This window comes from Lissotriton vulgaris, chromosome 3_1 (assembly GCF_964263255.1).
Source record: "Lissotriton vulgaris chromosome 3_1, aLisVul1.2, whole genome shotgun sequence".
Classification (NCBI taxonomy): domain Eukaryota; kingdom Metazoa; phylum Chordata; class Amphibia; order Caudata; family Salamandridae; genus Lissotriton; species Lissotriton vulgaris.
Window position 1 is genome coordinate 634403753 of NC_141689.1, and position 22845 is coordinate 634426597.

The 22845-nt window shown below is 44.8% G+C and overlaps 1 protein-coding gene across 2 annotated transcripts in view; it reads left to right on the top strand.

Annotated features, from left to right (window-relative positions):
* The window catches only part of FAM81B (family with sequence similarity 81 member B), a 750896-nt gene that overhangs the window by 533682 nt on the left and 194369 nt on the right, over positions 1-22845 (top strand). For both annotated transcript variants that reach the window (XM_086960923.1, XM_086960924.1), the window contains exon 7: positions 6129-6264. In XM_086960923.1, the coding sequence (XP_086817049.1) occupies positions 6129-6264 (136 nt within the window). The remainder of the gene's footprint in view (positions 1-6128; positions 6265-22845) is intronic.

A 22845-nucleotide genomic window follows, 5' to 3' on the forward strand; every position in this document is an offset into this window, starting at 1 on the left:
CCGCTCCCCCACTAGTAAGCAGAGTGCGTGAATATGCATCGGGGTTATGAACTAAGTAAACTTTCACGCCGATACCTGCCCTCCTGCCACAATACACCTATCCCCGCCAAGGTGCAGCGCAACTCAACCCCTTCGGCTCCATCTTAAAAGCCCCGTCCCCCGCCTGCCCACAGACCACGCACCCCACAATAGGGCAGGCTCTAAATGCAACCCAGCGCTTCTCCCGCTCGACGTTAATTAATTCTGTTGCATACACCACAGCGATGACGCTCCGTGAGGACATTGGCGCCATTAAAACCCTGCCTCTCCCTCGTGGTGCAGAGCCACATGACTTCCCCGACCTACCGCTACATCACTTTAATTAAACCCCTTTACCCCGTCGGCGCCACCTAACGCTACCGCTCCATCCGCCCGTACAACACAAAAACAGACCCCGCACGCTACAAGATAGGATCACTGGGATCCCCCGTGTTGAAACCACGGAGCCCTGTCGACTCGGCAATCCCGAGGACGGGGCCCAGGGGGAGGCCTGTAGATCCCTCACCTTTTGATGAGCAGAAATTGAGGGCCTAGCGTCCGGTGTTGTGGGGGAGTGAAGGAGGGGGCCTAAGGGGGCTAAAGGGGCCTGAGGCTGGCGAGGAGCAGCCTGCACGCCTACAGCGATGGAGGGGGCAGCAGCAAAAGAGGGCGCCAGGGGGGAGGAGCTCCCCTATAACCGTCCCGGGAAAGGGGGTTGGCCTATCCTTGCGTGACCCCACCCCCCCTCCCTCCCCTGGGCTGGCCTCGGTTCCCTGCGCCCTACTACGGGGTTTGCCCTCCTATGGGGTCCCCTGCAGGGACCTCGGGCCTCCCTCATACTCGTCGGTGCTGTGGCGACCTCTTCGTATGACTGTACAGATTCACACTCAATAGATTCTGCGTATGTCCTACACATGCTCCTAAAGCAGGCAGAGTCACGTGACGGGCGGGGCTCTGCTTGGAATGGATACTCCCGCCTCTCCACAGCTGTACAGCCGTTATTACGAAAGGGAACGACAAGCGAGTGACGTACATTGCATGTAAAGCTATCACTCTGAATAGCTTTCTGCAATATACCTGTCTAACACAAGGGCGGCGCTATAATCAGTGCTGTCGGAGCAGCGGCGCCAGATCCAGGGCTGTTAGCGGACCGGACCCAAATGACAGCAGCTTCTTCCTGGCAAAGCAGGGGACACAGGGACTTGGTGGCATTCGGGCCCCTGGGATCCTGCTAGGCAATTTTTCCCTAGGAAATGTTTAACAGGCGTCTTTGGTCATAAAATCTTGTAACTTGAGGAAAGATGGCTGCTCCGCTCCCTCATGTAATAAGCAAACTGCATTAAGATCGGCTCCTGGCTGGGTGGGAGGCCTCGAATGATGTAACTGCTTTTTCACGCTGAAGGACTACTTTGCCCTGAAGCTTTGATTGTGCTCAATGTATAATTCATCAAGTTGCAGAATGTATAAAATGATCAAGGTTATATACCTGGATACAGTGTTAGAAGTGGGCGGGGACGGAAGGGCACGGCGTGCCCCTACTTCTAAAAATTATGCTAGTCCGTTCCCCTACTTCTTGGTTTTGAAAGGGCGTACCGGGACTGTAGGAATAGCCACTTTAAAATGACACCTTTTGTTTGTTTGAGTGGTTCAACGTTAATATATTGACGAAGGTCGGGCGCGTGCTGCAACGTGAATATTGACAAGGTCCTCTGCACTGCACCCGACCTCCTCCCCTACCCTGTTGTGTCTCGGGGCCTACAAAGTGAGACTGAAAGGGCCATCAGTGTAGCATAGCGCGAAAGCGGCTACCTCTGATGGCCCTGCTGCTGCCGTGAGACCGTGATTCACACCTCATTTGTGAGGACACTGCCTGCCTGCCCGCCCCCCTGTGACCTGTGACAAAGGATTCTTTGGTGTCAAGCAGACTGACGGACGCCACCTGGGGGACTTTGTGACTTGCTGTAAATCTGCTCTTTCAATGTGTAGTGCCCTACTCAGAAGCCAGTGCAGTTGGCGGCACCACCCATGCCAGGCTCACTGCGGGCATTTAAAATTCCTGGAGAGCACTATATGTAAAACAGTGCACTGGTGCCATTATATATAGAAGCGTGTACTGAAATCACTATTATGTATAGCGGTGCACGGGAGAGAACTGCATATAAACAAGGCACAGGAGTGAGTGTTTTTACATCAGTTCAACGGAGATCGTTATATGTAAAGCAGTGCACCGGTATTATTATATATAGAACTGTGATTGGTGCACTGGAGAGCACTGTATATAAACAGGGCTCAGGAGCGAGTACCTATAAATCTGCTCACCAGAGGACGTCATATGTAAAGCAGTGTACTGGGATGATTATATATAAAAGCAGTGTAGGAGAGGTACTGTATGTAAAGTGGTGTGCTGCCTGATTATATGTAAAACACTATTTTAGGGCCCGTCCTTCTGTTTCTCTTTGCCGTTTTGCACTAGCATCGCACTGCCTTTTCTTGATCCAGATGTATCTATTACTTATTTCGTGGTTCATTATATCGTAATATATACTGTATATATTTCTACTTGTCATGTAAAGCGCTCTGATACTCGCAAGAGTCTTGTTCGAGCTATATAAAACCTTCAAAATAAATCAAATAAATACATGTCAATAGGCCCGATTTGGGCGGGAGACGCCCAACCTTGAAAGCCAAAACCAGCTTTATTTCTGCAGCCTGCGGCTTCTGCAGAAGTCAATGGGGGAAATTAATTCTTCCGTTTATTTTAAACAAATCTCCCTCTTTACTCTTCTAAAATGTTGGCATTTTGCTCCACCGAAGGGCATCTATCCCGATCTGCCATTGCTCTCGGTGCTGCTGGTAGGGGCCAGACACTGCTGCCCCTGCCTATCTCAATCCAGACGTGCAGTTTAACCTATAATTACAGTACAGAGGCTCTGCTGATGCCCTTCAAGTCTTTTTCATGCCCTCGCCCTATGTGTCCCCTGGGCAGTTTGCAGTCTATGGATGATATGCCAGGAAGTGAGGGTGGTGAGGGAGGGCTGGATCTGGGTATACTAGAAGCAGGGTAATAAGAAATACCAGGGAGTGAGGGGGAGCTAGGGGAGGGCAGGATGTGGGTATGCTAGAAGCAGTGTAATGAATGATGCCAGGAAGTGAGGGGGAGTGAGGGGAGGCCAGGATGTGGGTATGCTAGAAACAGGGTAATGAGCATTGCCAAGAAGTGAGGGTGGCGAGGGAGGGCTGGGTCTGGGTATGCTAGTAGCAGGGTAATGATATGCTAGGAAGTGAGTGGTAGCGAGGGGAGTGCTGGGTGTAGGTATGCTAGAAGCAGGGTAATTCCAGAGAGCATGGGAGGCGTGGAAGGGTTCAATGTGGGGACGCTAGAAGCAGGGTAAGGAGCGATGTGAGGGTGAACAATTGGGTATGCTAGAAGCAAGGTAATGGGTGATACCAGGAAGTTTGGGTGGGGAGGGTGGGCTGGAGTTGGGTACTCTAAATATAGGGTAATGAGCGATGCCGGGAGTTAAGGTTGAGGGGGATTGCAGGATCTGGGTATGCTAGAAGTTGGGTAATGAGGGATGCCAGGATACAGAGGGGTGAAGAAAGGGCTGAATCTGGGTATGAAGAAGCATGGAAATGAGTGGTGCTAGGAAGTAAGGGTGGAAAGAGGAGAAATGAACCATGTAAGCTAGAAGCTGGGGGAATGAATGATTCTAGGAAGTGGGGGTTCCGAAGGGAGGTCGAGATCCAACTATGGCTAGACCTAGGGTAATGAACGATCCCGGGCAGTAAGGGTGGCGAGAGGAGGGCGGGACGTGGGTGTTCTAGAGTAGGGCAATAATAAGCGGTGTAAGGAGGTAGAGGACGAGGGAAGGGCTGAACCTGTCTATGCTAGAAGCAGGGTAATGATGTCTAAAAAGTAAGGGTAGTGAGGGGATGGTTGGATCTGGGTATGCTAGAAGTAAGGTAAGTCGGGATACCTTTAAGTAAGGTTAGCAAATAGGGTTTAACTCTAGTAATGCTATAAGCAATGCCAGGAAGTAGCGATGGCACCGGAAGGGCTGAATCACTCCTAGAACTAAGGTAGAGAGCAATGCCAGGAAGTAAGGGTGGTCAGAGGAAGGCTGAACATGGGTATCCTCCAAGTTTTGTAGTGAGTGATTTCAGAAACTAAGCAGGACGAGATGAAGGCTAGATCTAAGTTTGGTAGAAGCATGGCAAAAAACTAGAACATGAAGTAAAGGCGGTAAGGGTAGAGCTGAAGCTGGGTATGCTAGAAGCAAGGTAATGAGTGCCAGGAAGTAAGGGTGGTGATGGGAGGGCTGTATTTGGGTATGCTAGATGCATGGTAATGAGCAGTGCTAGAAAGTGAGGAGGGTGAGGGGAGAGCTGGCTCCTGACATCCAAAAAGTAAAGTAATTACCGTTGCCTTAAATAGGGGTGGCAACACAATGGTTTGATCCTGGGGTGCTAGAAGTAGGGTAAAGGACAATGCCAGGAAGTAAGGTGACAGGAGGGATATACCCTGTATGCAAGGAGTTGGGTAGTTAGTGAAGCCAGAACCTAAGGGTGACGAGATGAGGGTTGGATCTAAGTATGGTAGAAGCATACTAACGACTATGCCAGGGGCTAAGGGTGCAAGGGTAGGGCTGAACCTGGCTATGCCAGAAGCAGGATTTTGTTCAATGCCAGGAAGTGAGAGTGGGAGAAAGCAAAGCTGGATCTGGGTATGTTAGAAGCGGAGTAATGTGCGATGGCAGGAATTAAAATTGGGGAGGGCTAGATCTGGGTTTGCTGGAATCAGGGTTAAAAGTGAGGCCAAGATGTAGGTTGGCAAGAGGAGGGCTCAACCCTGCTATGCCAGAAGTACGGTAATGAGCGATGCCAGGAAGTAATGGTGGCAAAGAGAGGACAGAACATGGGTATGTAAAAAGCAGGGTATTGATCGATGCCGGAATGAAGGTGGGAAGGTGAGGCTCGATCTGGGGATGATACACAGGACCCTTGAGGCCAGTCCACCTCACCCATTGGTGCCTCCATTTTGCATTGCAAACTCACCAGGGATTTGCAATGCGGGAAGTGCCAATGAAAGAAACTGCATGGCTCGGAGACAAGTGGCTTATGATTCCACTTATAAGCGTATTTGGAATATTCTGTGATTGGAAACATGTCCCACATTGTAAATGAATTAAATATAAACAACTTATATATTAAACCTCAAATGAACATGTGTATCGATTGTTTGAATTAAATAACGTTATAAGCTGTAACTGGTCAGTGAAATGCCAAATGCACTAAAAATTGGTATGTTTTGCTATTTTTAGCCACACCTCCGACTCCGCCCACTAATTCAATCCTCTGCTTATTCCCGCCCCCTGAGTCTCCGCCCACAGTTCCCCTACTTTTTTGTCCCCACTTCGACCACTGCCTGGATATAAGTAATGCACTAGAAAGAAGTGGAATGTGCGTTGCTTAATTTGAGCACTTATTTTTCCTCATCAGACACTTTCCGAGAGCATACACAAATGGGAAAGAAGGGGACGAGAAAGGCAGAAAATCCATCACCAAGCGAGAAAGCAGGACCCAGCAAGAGTGGGTTAAAGGGGCGGGGATGTCTGACAGTGGAATAAAGAGGCCTGAGGTGGATTCAGGACTACGCATAATGCAACCTTGATTTTGGCGCGTCGGCATTTACTAGTGCCAGCGGAGTTTCTGAGCAGCGCTTTGTGCACCGACACACGTTATTTTACAAATTAAGCACGGGTTGATGATGGTCAGTGCCTGCAGAAGCACGCCTATGTATATCAAAGCATGCTGGGTCATTGCACACCTCCAAATCCGTAATGCTCTGAGCCAATTTAAGACAGAGAACGTCGTGCGCGCATCACTTCATGGTCGAGCTTAGCTATGTGAGCTGTGCAGCATGCCCACAAACCTGCTGTCATACACCTGATTTATGCACACAATGGAACAGTGCCATATTCTCCTAATACGATTGGTTAATGGTGCTTTCTTTGGCAGAGTTTTGTGTCTTACAGACCTATTGCTGAAGCTTTATCAACGGCGTTCTAATAGTATTCAGTGCTCATAACATATATTTATTTTACATTTAGATTGGCAAACGTTCTCTCGGAACTCCGCGGGCAAATTCAGAGCCAGAGGAAGTGGACGGAATCCCAGCTGCAGCGGTCAGAGCAGGATCAAGCGCGTTACGCAGACCAGCTTCTCAGCACTATGAAGGAGAGAATGGTAAGAAACTAAACTCTGAGGGCAAGCCTAAGCGTGCTTTGACTGGTGGGCCACATTCTCCTGAGAGGAAACACAAATTCATAAAAAGAGACAGCAGTGTTTGCCTCATCCATGCTACTTACACCTGTGTTTGTATTTTCCCCTCACCGTTAACTCCACACTCTACTCCCCTGGTCCACCACGCCTGCTGTATACTGTGCACGTGCACTCTGATTCCATACTCTTTGTCCCGAGGATTGTCTACAGGCATCACACTACAAATAGTAAATGTGATGGACTTGATTGACACACTTAATTTGTTTTCTTTTCTCTCCACCTGGAAACTATTTTCTATTTGGAGGCATCCATTGCCCTACACACAATAAAGGATGGAGATGTTTTGTGTTTTGACATCCTAATTTCATACTTACTCCAATCTACAATCCTTTTTAGCTTTGGGAGTGGGGATTATTGTTTTATTGTGAAATACTTGATATGTTAGTTAGATATATGCATATTTGCATTGTCTTGCCTGTATGTGCTTCCCTTCTTTACGTTTGTATTATTTTTCGGTTATCCCTTCAATGCTTCCTACCAATGAGGACCTGATATCTTAATTCCAGTTTAGTTACATATGACGTACTAGAGCAATTGCCACAACAGGCATTGGCAATCCCGAAAGGCCCGGCTTATGAATGAATGTGCATTTTGTGTGTCATTGATGGGTATGGGCATTCAATAAGTCATCATACATGCACCCTGTCACTCATCGTTGCACTCATGCATTCATTCATCCAGCCACTGACTCATTCTTGCCTTCACTCTCTGACACAACTGCATTAAATCACACACGAGCTCAACAACATATGCAAGATAATTCTAAAGAGTACAAGGAAAACAAAAGAATTCATGCTGCAGTCTAAACACAGCAGGTGTAGGCTTGTAATAACTAAATATAGCAGCGAGTTTCTGCCTTCCAAAGGTATTGCAAATAGTCTATCATTGTTTTAAAGTTCAAGCATGGTAGCCGCATTAAGAAATAACTTGTTGGCCATTTTGGAATGGTAAAACAAAGATGCACTATGGTCAACAGCGTTCCATAATCGTCTCCTTGTTTAAAGGAAGTGGCCATGTAGTATGCTTCACTTTGCAGACGAACTGAGCAGCAAGCAAACCATTAACACTGCCTGGAGAGAATAAAAAGACAACAATTAGCAACGACAATAGGCCTGACTTTAAAGGAATATTGTATGGTAATGTGAAGAAATACAAGTAAATATCATGGGAATAGATATGTATTTGCGTGGAAGCAAAAATCAGTAAAATAATGTTGGTGTAGGTTAAAGGGAAAAGTGAGAGTTGCACATTCAACCTAGACCTAAAATTCATGTAGTTTAATGATTTATTTCCTCCCATCTGTGCTGCTGCCAGAGAATAACAATGGGGCACATTTACAAGCCCCTTGTGCCACTTTTGCGTCACTTTTCTCATGTTAAAAATGACGCAAAAGTGGTGCAAGGGGCTTGTAAATCTGACCCAACGTATTTATTTAACTAAGACACTTTAATAGAATTCCAATGCCTTGATTGAGCCCCTGAAAGTTCAAGCTTATGCAGCTGGATAAATAAACAAAATGATCACAGCTGTGCAGAGGGCAAACTCTTTTTTAGGGCTCGCACTGCGACGCAATCGCGAAAGCGATTGTCGCAGTGGAGTCCTATTGCAATCATTCAGGCTTTCAAGGACTAACGAGGTTTGGGACAACAGACTGGCACGCGCACGCACGCAGCCTGCCGGAATCGGATCAGGTCGCGCGCTCCGATTCCGGCAGGCTCTTTGGTCACCATGGATCACGCACACACACAGAGACACACACACGAGTGCACACATACATACATACATACACACACACCACACCACCCCAGCCCCCCGCCCCCTGCCCCGCCGGCGCCCCCGCCCACACGAGCGCACACACACAGACAATCCCCCCCCCCGCCCACACACACGCGCACATACAGAGACGCCTCCCCCCCCCAAACTAACCCCACTCACCGCATCGCCGGACTCTGCAGCCTCCGCTGGACTCTCCCTCGGGCATGGGAGTCCCGCGTCACCAGCACTGCTTTTCTGTCCAGGCACTCCGTGGGCGCGGGCTTCGGAAGACGGAAGTCCCGCCCCACGGCAGGTTTCGTTTTTGCGCACGTCTTGTTCACTGAAGGTTTTGTCTCATTAATCACCAGGCAGCATCTAGCGACTTCATGACGCGGCCAGTGCGTGCGCGCTGTAATGACTGGGTATTTAAATATTCACTTCCCCAGTGCTCCGTTTACGATGCGGTAAAACGGATGCACTCTTGAGTCAAGGTGTTTTCCTTCGTCCCCCATTTCCTTGCAGGACCGTGGTATACTAAAGGCACATTGTCAACTTAGTTCTCTCTCCCTATTCCTTTATTTCCTCCCTTTCGAAAGTAATCTCCTCTTAACGCATTGAGCAGCTACGGAGTAACGTGCACAAGACCTTGCCTGTTTAAGAACGTAACTTTACGCTCTGCCATTTGCCGCTAATTAAACATGCTGATAAGGAGATTACAAGAACGCGCCGTCTCCCCAAAAACGCTTGTTTTCGCAATGACCACATTCCTGTGACGCGAGAAACTATGGTAAAGGCGAAAGGTTCAGCAACGATCGGAACCGTTGCCCCCAGTCCCCCGCCCCTCCACCCCGCGATGAATAACCCCCACTGCGGTCTTGAAAACCAGGAGGATTCAGCCTGCTTAAGCTTTGACCATGAAGCACGCAGACTATGTGGCGAGCCTGGCCGGGCCTGAGGTATGCTCTCACTCAGCCCGTGGTCCCATAGGACTGACTGCTGAGCCAAATCCAGCCGTTCCGGCATCCCTGTCCTCGGGAGCTCTCACCTCCTCGCTGCCCTCCCCAGTCCTTCAAGTTCGATAACGAAGCCAGCTCTGCATCTGCAACCAAATCTTAAAAATGCGTAACACTGAGGAAATCTCTCCTACTGAGAAGTGAGGAAATCTCTCCTACTGAGAAGTAAGTTGAGAGAAGTGTGCATCTGTCTACAGTCTGTACCATGAGAACATTACTCTGTGGGCCTCCTTGTCTTCGCTGCACAAACTTTGCACTACAGGTAAAGTGTCTGCACTTTTAATACATGCTGTTTGCTAACTCATCTACACCAAAATGAATTATCTTTCCTGCTAGTTCTCCTGTTGAGGTTTAATCCTACTAGTTGTGCCTAACTTCATTAGAGAAAGATCTACACTGGACTAATCGTAATTTGTATATGATGCTGTAATCAACCTCACCATGCCCAGACTGATCCTTTAGTATGCTAAACCCTGTGCCAAGCCTGCAGTAAGCACCACAACTCCCGTCCTGCAAACCCCGACCCCAGGATGCGCACCTCCCCACACAGATCCCCCCTGCAGTCCTGATGCCATCGGAGCCCCACATAATACCCACAAATTGCAAACTTCAAACCACCACCAAGCCAGCCCCAGAACAAACACCCCAGCCCTACTATCCTCACATCATCCACCTACTCTTCTGCAAGTCTTATGCTTGTTTAAAATGCTCGCTGCCCTAATTTCTGACTCAAATGACATTTATTTTTTTTTGCTTAATAATATGACAAATAGGTTGCCCGTCGTGGTATTAGAGAAACCTATTGTCTTTAACGTGGTCGTATATTTGTCTTTGCATAACAACTAATTAGCACTATTTTTACGGGAGACTTTTCCTTATAAAGTGACACTTTTGCGATTGATAAATGTAACCCCATTTGTGGTGATTGGTATGGTTCTGCTTGCCACAGAGGACGCAGTGCTTTAGTGCACTCTAAATATTTGTGCGTTTCCGCGTTAATCGTGTTGTCTGTGAGTGCTCGAGGCAACCTTGAAATAGTTTAGCTTCCCCATTCAGTAAATCGCATCCCAGCTCGTTTCTAAGGTCTTGCTCTCTTTAGGTCTGTATTACAGATTTACGGAACACACTGCTTACAAACTAGGATCATAGTACACCCCGCTTCCACTACTCAATAACAATAAACCATGGCACCGAAAAATATTATGATTGTGGTATTGACAAACATTAAATATGTTTGTGTATCTAAATGGGATATGAACAGTAAGTAGCTCCATGGTAGGGGCTATTAAGACAAATAGGAAGATGACATTTGTTTATTACGTTTTGTTGCTTAATTCTACCTGTTTGATACTTTCTAAAACTGTACTTATAATTTATGAGCCTACAACAGCAAATCCAGATTGCTACTTCGATAAAAAAAAAAAAAATACTCCAGTGAGTAAATAGCGAGATAGTGAATCCTTTCTTGTTTTTATTTTTTTTACTTGATCTGCACATTGCCCATTACTCTGTTATTACTGCCTCATGGAGTTAAGAGATTGCAGTGGATGCAGATAAAAAAAGTCATCTGGACATTTGCATTTCCCGACCCCTAATGGGGAGTGACATATGGGTCCCTGAAGGGACGACATTAATGAGCCCTAAAACCCAGCTGGCACGTGTCCGCGCAGTTTTTCTGAAGCCTTTGTACTTTGCCACACACACAACCACACACACACACAACCACACACACATACAACCACACACACATACAACCACACACACAACCACACACACATACAACCACACACACAAACACCACACACACAACTACACACACACACAACCAAACACATAACCACACACCCAACCACACACACACATACAACCACACACATACAACCATACATACAACCACACACACACATACAAACACACACACACATACAAACACACACACACATACAAACACACACACACACATACAAACACACACACACATACAACGACACACAACCACACAGTCAGTGCACACTTTCACCAGGCACAGACACCACCAGCCGTCAGTGCACGCTTTCACCGGGCGCAAACACCACCAGCCATCAGTGCACGCTTTCACCGGGCACAAACACCACCAGCCGTCAGTGCACGCTTTCACCGGGCGCAAACACCACCAGCCGTCAGTGCACGCTTTCACCGGGCACAAACACCACCAGCCGTCAGTGCACGCTTTCACCGGGCACAAACACCACCAGCCGTCAGTGCACGCTACCACCAGGCACACACCACTAGACATCAGTGCACACTTTCACCAGGAACACACACACCACAAGCCGTCAGTGCATGCTTTCACCAGGCACACACACACACCACCAGCTGTCAGTGCACTCTTTCACCAGGCACACACACACACCACCAGCCGTCAGTGCACACTTTCACCAGGCACACACACACCACCAGCCATCAGTGCACACTTTCACCAGGCACACACACACCACCAGCCGTCAGTGCATGCTTTCACCAGGCACACACACACACACACACACACCACCAACTGTCAGTGCACGCTTTCACCAGGCATACACACTCCACCAGCCGTCAGTGCACGCTTCCACCAGACACACACACCACCAGCCGGCAGTGCACAATTTCTACAGGGACACACACCATCAGCCATCAGTGCACACATCAATTGTTAACGCATCCACAACTAACTATTGTAGCAATCGCAGTATGGCGCACTTTTACTTTTAAATATATTCATCTAAAGCGCAGCATGCTACCATTGCTACAAAAATAAATGCACATTTTTTTGGCCTAAAATTTATAGACTTTTGTTGCAATTGGTGTTGCAATATTAAGCAATGCCAATAGCTCAAACGTAATTAATGCGAGACCTATTGCATTGCAAATGCTTGTTTGTGGAAGCATGCAACCTCTGCCCATTCAAAACATGTACTCTTGACTCCCAACATGTGAAGGAGCCAAAGCGTCTCTCTAGTGATACTCACATAATTGTTTTGCAAGAGCTGCGCTGTCAAGCCAGACACTAAAAACATTATAACCAAAAGGACTGGCCAACAAGCTTTGACACACAAGTACACTCAATTTTATTAGGTGGATGTACATATGTGATCAGAAAAATACATGCATACATACATACATATATACTATATACATGATGTGTGTGTATATATATATATATATATATATAGGGATTCATCCCGAAATATGTTTGGAATTAAGAGTGACAAACCACCAGTACAATCAATGAATGGTCATGTAATTTACTGTTCCCCTGATTCATGGTCATATAGATATCCACCTTAATACTATAATGTGTAATGTATTGATGATTTATACATTGTAACTATGATTGGTCTAGAGGGAGAATAAAGATTAAAAGGGCCCAACATATTGAGGGTATGATTGTAGGCTCCTGTGGAATTTTGCATGAATGCGTGATTTTGCACATATCTTTCGGACTCAGCATTTATGTGTTTATTATGTCATATGTATAAGAGGAAATCTAATGTGGTACTATACCTTCTGTCCGAGAAGAAAGATATGAATAACGTGTATTTTACTGTTATTTATGTATTTATGAATTTTATATTTATCTACCCAATCGATTTCGGCATTTCCAGCCTCCCTGATAACTAAAAAATATTATAATTAACCTTCTATGTCTATAGATGGTCATGTCACATGATGCACTTTCAAATTTTGCACTGTCACTTTAAAAACTGCAACTTACCAGAGTCACATTGTCATGTGAACAAGCCTCTGAGGAGGCGAAACGTTATGGCGGTTTGCAACTAAATATAGAAACTTGCACAGAAACTTTGGTCTGTGTCTGCGTTGCCTCGGTGGGAGATTGGATTCCCTCGTCGCTGCTGTGGAAGTGGTGATATATATATATATATGTACATATATATTTTAATGAACAGTTTTATTACACGATCCTTTGCAGACAGCTAAAAAGAGATTCTGGCATTATTAAAGTGCAAATCTTCTCCCCCTAGGATTTGCCAGGGGCAGTAATAAGCACTAAAACAATTTCCTACAAAGGTAATATGAGCTATTTTATGTAACAAAATACCTATCTGTATGCTTTAAATAGAGAAAGAACAGTTCACTGTTTATTGCCTATTGATTTTAAAATAAGCTTTTTATAATCAATCTCTGAGGCCTAATGCATTTATCATAACTTTTCATAATAAATAAATCAGACCAGTGGCAATAGAAATATTTTTTCCCAGTGAACCAATCAGGCCTGTGGCTGTTATCATTGGCTTATCACCATAATCAACTGAGTCTTCCTTTAGCGAGCATAAGATTTCTCACAAGGCATACAGTCATAAAATTACATACTATACAAAATTAAAGTTGGCAAGGCAAAATAGAATCTCTCCTAAGAAGGTCTTACAGGGATTCTGACAGTATAAATTGTCTACACTCATAGTTTGTAAGAGGAGGTAACCACCACCAAAACCCTTGCCTACTATGGTAATCTATGAGATTCCATGAGCGTCAGCTTTCCACAAGGCAACAATCTGGCATACAGTCTTAAAAAGTAGAAATGTATATAAAATTACAGTTGGCAACCAAAAATACTATCCCTCCCAAGTGAGCCGAAGAAGGATTATTGTTGTGCATATTTTCCATCCCCACAGTTTATTTGGGTGGATCGCCAACACACTTGCATACTACCGTAATTTGTGAAATTCCATGTAACAAAGTACCTGCCTACAGGCTTTAGCACAGTGTAATACCAATCCATCCTTAAAAGTCTATTGCCTTTAATACATACTTTCCACTATAAGTAGCTCAGGCCTACTGGCTTTCTCATAATGTTTCACAATAAACAGATCAAACCCATGAAATCAGGCATAACGTTTCCCAATCAACCGATAAAGCCTTTATTTACCCTTTAAAACTGGCCCATTCAAGCACACATAAACTGGCAACCATCATGCATACAGGTGTAAAATTACAAATATGTATGAAAACAAAGCTCACAAAACAGTATACAACCCATCTTAATAGGGCATAACAAGAATCATCACAGTTAAACACTTGCAGATTTGTCAGACGGTGACCAACATCAGAACCCTTGCCTAGTTCAATGAACTGTTAGATTCCATGTAACAAAGTACCTGTCTATGGCCCATAACTCAATGTGATAACAACCAAATGTCGAGAGCTTACTGGCATTAACATATGCTTTTCAATTATTAAAATAGACTAACTGCCTTTGCCAGAATGTTTCATAATAAACAGGCCAGACTATGGCATCTAGAATAGCTTGCTCTTGTGCACCAGTCAGGCTAATGATTGTTATCATTGGCTTGCCACCATAACCAACTCAGGCTCACAGTTTTAAGCATAAGCGTTTTCCACAAGGCAACCATCAGACACACAGTCATAAAATTAGAAAGATATACACAATTATAGTTGGCTAAGCAAAATACTATCTCTCCTAAAATGGTGTAACAAAGATTCTGACAAAGCAAGCCTTTGATATCCATGGTTGCTCACACTGTGTGACTAACATCAAAACCCTTGCCTACTAGGGTAATCTGTGAAATTCCATGTAACAAAATACCTATCTGTAGGCTTTAGTATAGAGTAATAACAAGCCACATTTAAGTGTCTAACGGCCTAGTGTCTTTGCCATAACATTTCATAATGAACAGATGAGGCCTCTAGCCATGGTCATTGGCTTGCCGCCATACCCAAATGAGTGCTGTTGTATAGAGTATAAACTTTGCCACAAGCCTAAAAAGTGCAATACAAGCAGTCTTTTAAGTGGAAGCACACAAATTCAGCCCAATCAAATCCTGTGCCAGGGTAACCAACATGTGGGTGGAACCTAAGTCCCTCTCTAAAACTTTTTTTTGTTGATCACATAGGACAGTGACAGTTGCCCTGTCAAGCAAATGTAAAAACCCATGTAGATTAGTGTAGCCATGGGTTCTTAAACACAAAACTGCACTCTGAACTCAAAAGTTAATGACCGCCCTACACCCATCTGTTCTGCTGCCAGATAAAAGCAAAACCATAAATTATCTAGTTAACCAAGCACTTTTTTTGTGGAAGCACGCAATTTATGCCCAATCAAACCATGTGCCCCTGTCTACCAATATGTGAGCAGAGCCACAGTCTCTTTCCGTAGTAGTGTTTCTCACGCCCTTTTTTAGGTTAATTACATAATGTCAATTCAGACTTAAACACTGACTACTTAAAATCCTGATTGGGGTTAGAAAAGTGTGTTATGAAGAATTGATGCTAATACTTAGCTCTCCTTTAGGGCTTTAACAAATATTTCTGTGAATTTTACGTCTTTTGGGGTGTCCCCCTTGTTTGAAATTTTTTATGAACTCCAATGTACATAGGCTATTTAATGTCCCTGGCCCTATTTTTGCTCACTATGGGCAAATCATAGCCAAACTTCCATTGTGCATACCGCATATTTCACTGTACATGTATAAATAGTGGAAGTTTTGTACTGGCACACATTGTTCTTATTTACTAGCTCACGTCACTTTCAGGAAACTACGTAAATAGAGTCTAGTGGAAACACCGGGAGCTCGAACAGAAGCGCTTGTCTACTGCAGCAGGAATAGTGCCTTGTCAGAAGTAGGGCCGGTTCTGTCTACTGTACCCATAAGAAACCATTACCACGGGAAGTCAAAGCACAGGACACAAAATCAGTCCAATAATACCAGGAACAATACATCCTAGTCAACTATAAATGTAGTAAAGACAGGAACACTACCGAGAATAAATACTGCACCAGAGAACATAATGCCTCTAAAAATACGATGTCAGAAGAAATACTGTCTTCAGAATCTGTGGAAGAAGAAATCTTCCTGTCAGAACACTATGCGAAATACACCCCCTGCACCAGGAGCAACAGCACGTTCTAGAATATGAGACTCTGGAAAAGATGCCTTTGAAATGGCCCAGAGGGAGTGGTGTGTTCAGAAATCAAGAAAAACTGCCCCTTGAAATAATGCATCATGAAATAGTGCCCTGGGGAGAAATAATGCTACTCAGAATACTGAGCTAGGAAAAATAGTGCCCCGTTGAAAACTGCGCCAAACATTGCGCCCCCCTCGGACTACATTTCCAGAGGAGCCCTGCCCCTTCTTACCTGAATAACACATAAGTCTTAGTGGTAGGGCAAGAATGTGCTCTGGAGCAGGAAACAGGGTGATCTTCAGGAATCTTTTCTTGTTTTTCCTCATCTGTATTGCTAACGAGTCCTAAGTATTGCATGTAGTATGTTAATAAACAAGAATGTACATCTGATCTGTTGACTGCAATGTAATTGTATTATGCTTCAGATTAAACATCATCCCATGTCCACAGCGTTATATATGTAGGTTTTCATTTATAGAGCCAAATCGGCTATAATATGCAGAGAAAGTATTACTCATCATCATCATCATCATTTAACTTTATTAGTGACACGATAGAAGTACAAAAATTACTAATTTCTTCACTATTCATGACATTCGCACCTCAGGCGAACCACCGTCGATCCTCGCCCATCCAGGGTGACCTCGCGAAAGAAGGAGTAACATATCAGGTCTGTTGAAGTAAATTTGTCGGCAGCAAGGACCTTGGACACTTTGCACGATCAGGTTGTCCTGGTTGGTAACCGCTCCTTGAGAACCAACTCTTTCAATCAATCAATCAATCATAACAAAAGTATAGCGCGCTACTCACCCGGCAGGGTCTCAAGGCGCTTGGGGGAAGGGGACTGCTATTGCTCGAACAGCCAGGTCTTGAGTTGTCTCCTGAAGGCGAGATGGTCCTGGGGCAGCCGAAGATGGATGGGGAGAGAGTTCCATGTCTTGGCCGCCAGGTAGGAGAAGGATCTGCCACCAGCGGTGGCTCTTCGGATGCGTGGTACGGCGGCGAGGGCGAGGCTTGTTGATCGTAGCTGGCGGGTGGGCGTGTAGAAGGTCAGGCGGTGGTTGAGGTACTTGGGGCCCAGGTATTCCTCCCCTGAAAGTGATGCAGGTATCTACAGGGGTTATCCTAATTCCCAACCCATAGGTTCCTCTTCCCATACTAATGGTAGCCAAAGCTACTACACTGTTAAATAAAAGTCCTAGGCAGGCAACCCTGGACATGTGCAGGTATGTTTTACACCGTGGTACCCTCTTCCTCTACAGAGGTTGAAACCCTCACCAAAAGCAATGGTTGACTTTTTTTGACTGATGACAAAGGATTAGGGAGGAAGGTGTGGAGGATTGGAAGTAGTCTAAAGACTAAAAGTAATGGAGGCACCACAAAGTTACTTTATCCTTGTCTGAAGGCCTGGATCTCGCCTATTCCACACCTTTGAATTGGCTCCACAAGACAAAAAGTAGAAAACAGTGAGAAAGTGAAAGGCAGAATCAGGCACCCGATGACTCTTTGGTTTGCCTGTAAAATTCGTCATTATAGCAACTGCCTTTAATAGAACCAGTTTCATCTACTAGGGCAAGATGGTATAAGATTCTGCTTTCTTGTTTTGCATTTCTGTAATTTGTTTTCGAAGAACATGTCATTATATTTGCTCGTATTGCTTTCTGATATGGTTTGCTCTTGTCTTGTTTGGTCTGTTTCATTTCTTGTATAGAAATCATCTGAAATGAAACGTGTGAAACATGTTGTTCAAATTGTGCATCACAGCATGAGGAAGAAGTGAGGGCAAAGTGGTTACAGAATATGTGCGAGCTGTAAGCATGGGCGAATTTTGCGGATTTGCGAACTCGCAATCCGCAAAATCCGCGAATTCTCGCGGATTTGCAGATTTTTTTTTTTGTGTTTGCGCGGGTTTCTGCCAGTTCGCGAGGGTTTTTTACAATGTCGCAAATTGCGAACTTACCTGTCGGGTCGCAAGTTTCGCGAACTTGTTGTTTCTACGTGTCCAGCCTGTTTGGGACACTCTTCTTCATCACTGCCACTCTCTGTCACCACTGCCACTCTCTGACTACTCATGCCACCCTCTGGCCCACCCATGCCACCCTCTGTTTCATCACAGCACCCTCTGGTTGTCCAGTCAGTGTACATTATTGTGGCAACGCAAGCACACCTTCCCTGCCTCAAGTGACCTGAATTAATTTGGGGCTGATTAATGTGTCACAGAATATTTTTTTAGCTGGCACCTGCTTCCTTAGTGCTTCCTGATTAGTGATCTTTTGCACTTGCTAAGTGCTTTCATTGTTGCAAAATTAGTTACAACACCTGCCCTGCCCCAACTGACAATAATGCATTAGGGGCTGATTAATGGATTTGAACTTCCAGCCTGGCTCCTGCTTGTCTCCCTTAGCTGTAATTCAGGACCTTTGTGGCATATGTGTAACTATTCTGAGGTTCAGAGCAGGGTCACATAATAGTTTCAACTGGCAACTGAACTCTGGAGGGGCCCCTCAGGAAGCACTACAGGAAATGGCTACTAATGATGAGCCTGAACTTTTGAACCTGGTAAGTAGTTACTTTCAGTTTTGCTAAGATCGTATTTCTGCAATTTTGCACTTATTCGCGGGGGCGCGAACTCACGCGAACAGTGCGAGCAAAATCCGCTGCTCGCGGATTTGCGGATTTTGCGGGAGATTAGCGAATCTCGCGGATTGCGAATTTACCGAAAATCCGCAAAATCCGCGAGCGAAACGGATTTTCCGCCCATGGTTAGCGAGCTGGTCAATGTAAATGCCCTGCATATCTCTGTGCTGTATACATCTACGGAGAACGCATGGAAGCTGCCCAGGCTTTGGGGTATTGTGTGTTCAATGATATCTGATAAAAAAAGGCAGCTTTTGTATGTCATAGCAATGGGAGGTACATCAGTCAAAAGTGGTTTGGGAGGTAGATTTACACATCTCTATGTCAATGTTTATGATACAATGTATGTTAGAAGAAAGCTGATCTCTGGTTATATCCAAATAGAATGTTCGGCCCCTTGATACTGATCCATTTTGCTCTGCGCCTACGTAATATAAATAAAAAGAATTACAATATTTTTACCGTAGGATAGCGGAAAGGGTAACATTTACTATTACCACTCTAGAGAGTGCAACAGTAGGGAACGAGTTGGATAGCGTAGGGGTAAAAATTACTATTCCCACTCTAGAGAGTGCAACAGTAGGGAACGAGTTGGATAGCGTAGGGGTAAAAATTACTATTCCAACTCCAGAGAGTGCAACAGTAGAGAAAGCGCTGGATAGCGTAGGGGTAAAAATTACTATTCCCACTCCAGAGAGTGCAACAGTAGGGAAAGTGTTGGATAGCGTAGTGGTAAAAATTACTATTTCCACTCCAGAGAGTGCAACAGTAGGGAAAGCGTTGGATAGCTTAGAGGTAAAAATTACTATTCCCACTCCAGAGAGTGCAACAGTAGGGAAAGCGTTCGATAGCGTAGGGGTAAAAATTACTATTCCAACTCCAGAGAGTGCAACAGTAGGGAAAGCACTGGATAGCATAGGGGTAAAAATTACTATTCCCATTCCAGAGAGTGCAACAGTAGGGAAAGCGTTGGATAGCGTAGAGGTAAAAATTACTATTCCCACTCCAGAGAGTGCAACAGTAGGGAAAGCGTTGGATAGCGTAGGGGTAAAAATTACTATTCCAACTCCAGAGAGTGCAACAGTAGGGAAAGCGCTGGATAGCGTAGGGGTAAAAATTACTATTCCAACTCCAGAGAGTGCAACAGTAGGGAAAGTGCTGGATAGCGTAGGGGTAAAAATTACTATTCCCACTCCACAGAGTGCAACAGTAGGGAAAGCGTTGGATAGCGTAGGGGTAAAAATTACTATTCCCACTCCAGAGAGTGCAACAGTAGGGAAAGCGTTGGATAGCGCAGGAGTAAAAATTACTATTTCCACTCCAGAGAGTGCAACAGTAGGGAAAGCGTTGGATAGCGTAGGGGGTAAATACTTCATATATAAATAAAAATAAAATAAATAATAATACCAATTACAAATTAATTAAAATACTTAACACTTTTATATAATATATTAATTAATCAATTAAAAATGCAAATAAAATTTAAATAATAAAAATAATTACCTACTAATACAAATTATTTACCAATTAAAAATACATTAATTAACAATTAGAAAATAATTTAAAATTTGATAAAATAAAAAAATTAATTTAAAAATAGAATTACTTACAATTAAATTACTCCCCACCCTATTCCCCTATAAACCCACAACCCACTACAGAAACTAAATTAATAAAATTAACATAATTATCAATTAATAAATTAATTAAAATTAATTACCCATTATATTTTAATTAATTACCAATTAATAATGAATTAACAATTATTTCACAATAAATACAAATAAATAAATTAACATATTTAATTATTTATAATTGAATAACTTCCCACCCTATTCCCTATAAACCCACAACCCGCTACTGAAAATAAATTACTAAAATTAACATATTTATCAATTCATCTATTAATTTTAATTAATTACCAATTGTATTTTAACTAATTACCAATTCTATATTTTTGTAGTCTATATTCTGTCCATTCTATATTTTTGTAGTCTATATTCTGTCCATTCGATATTATGTCCATTCTATATTTTTTAATTCGATATTAATGCTATCCTATATAATATTTTTGTACTCTATATTCTGTCCAGTCCGTATTGTGTCTATTCTATATTGTTTAATCGATATTAATGCAAGTTGATAATAAAAACTCGATATTTTGACTGTATACTGGCAGAACCTTAGTAAATAACCCCGTAAGAGCACAATTGACATCATATGCCAAACCTCCTCAGCTAAGGAGATGTAATGATCCAGGAAGAAGGTTGGAAGGAAAGGGTATTGCCAAAGATTCCTTACAGAACTCTTTAGATAGAGGACCTGGCTGCAGCACATCCTTAGGGCAACAAGATCTTTAACAGTTGGGGGCAGCCCCAAAAATCACAATCTCAGTCTTTTCTGGGTTGCTTTTTAGTTGGTATCGAGCCAACCACTGAAAATCCTTGGAGAGACATTCTCAGATGTGCTCCCCATCTAGCTCCTCTCCCCTACCACAGGAAAAGAAAAGCTGAGTATCGCTGGTGTATGAGATCACTTTTGCGCCCACCAACTCTGCCAATGTCGCCAAAGGCGTGAGGTAAACATTATACAATGTGGGGCTCAGTGCTAATCCCTTGGGTACACCCACTGTTAGAGTTGTAACTTGAGAGGAAAACGGGGGCAACCATACTTCTTCGCTTCGATTACTTAGAAATGAGGAAAGCCATTTCAGGGCAGTGCTTCTGATCCCTATTGCCCGAAGGCGTTTGAGTAGTTTTAGATGGGAAACTATGTCAAAAGCCACGGCTAGGTCCAACATGATCAGGATTGTCTTCCCTCCCTTGTCGAGGGTGCTACTGACATGCTCCACTACTTCCAGAAGCACTGTCTCCTTGCTAAAGTGTGGTCTGAAGCCTGATTGACTGGGATGTAAAAGCTTGTTTTCCTCCAGGTATTGACAACAGTTGATGATTGACTGCTTTCTTCAAAACTTTGGAGAAGGCAGGGAGGAGGGAGATGGGTCTACAGCTTCCCGGTTGGTTCGGGTCAGCCGAAGGTTTTTTCGATAGAGGGAGCACTTTTGCCCTTTTCCAGTGTGCAGGGACCATGGCAGTTGCAAGCGAGGTATTTAGTATCTTATTTACTATTGCATTGAAAGTTTGTGGAGCCTTGGTCAATTAGTTAATGGGGTTCCGAAGAACGCGTAAGCAACACTGGAGGGGGGGCCTTCTCCACAATCAGCAAGGGAGGAGGAAAGACCATCGCCGGCATCAAGACGGCGCTGCATCGATATCCACAAACACCAAAGGAGACTCCGTTGACTGGTGTCGGGAATGTGTCCACCCGACATCCACCGCGATGGTAGACTGTGGTGTGGAAATGCGCTGACTCTGGGACAAGTCCCCTGCTACGGCCGTATGAGACGTCATCACAGGGAACCCCACAGGACTCTGCCCTGACACCGAAGGTGGACTGGGGGCTGATGTTTGAATGGGAAGCCCCACCAGGCCAATTCCAGACATCGCAGGGACTCCGGAACTGGGGTCAGGGTACTTGACTGGTGCGGTGCTGAGAGCGAACCCACCGGCGAGCTCCCAGTCTGAGTCCTTACCATCTCTGTGGGGCCGGATGACGCACCAGGGAGAGGTGTCGACCAAAAGATGGCCTGAAAAGCCTGGTAATAGGCTTCCATCTGAGTCCTAGTCTCCCCAACCCCAGGAAATGGGGGATAGGTGGGGGTCGACTGCTGAGAGGCCGTGTCCAGTAAAGACCGGGAGCAGCGGCCACCGACATAATGACTACGTGAGGCCAACGGCCTCCGTGACTTCTTCTTATGCTTACCTGAGGAAGGTGAACAATGGCCTCAGAAATTACTCCATGACCTGCCCTGAACAGGAACCTCAGCTCGAGATGGAGACCGCTGACGCTTCTCCATGGAGTCATAGTGCTCACTCAAGCACCACATGCAAATCGCGCGCAGATCCGTCACTGACATCTGCTGCCTACAGGTCTCACACAACTTAAAGCCCGAAGGAATTGGAACACTGTTCCCATACAGGAAGTGGCTTCAGTAAGGCCTAAAAACAGAAACAGGCCTGAGGAACAGCTTCTCCCAGATCTACACTGCAGGTGTGGAAAAGAAGAACACTGACATCAGCGCACTGAGAGGGACTTATATGGCTCCACCGATGTC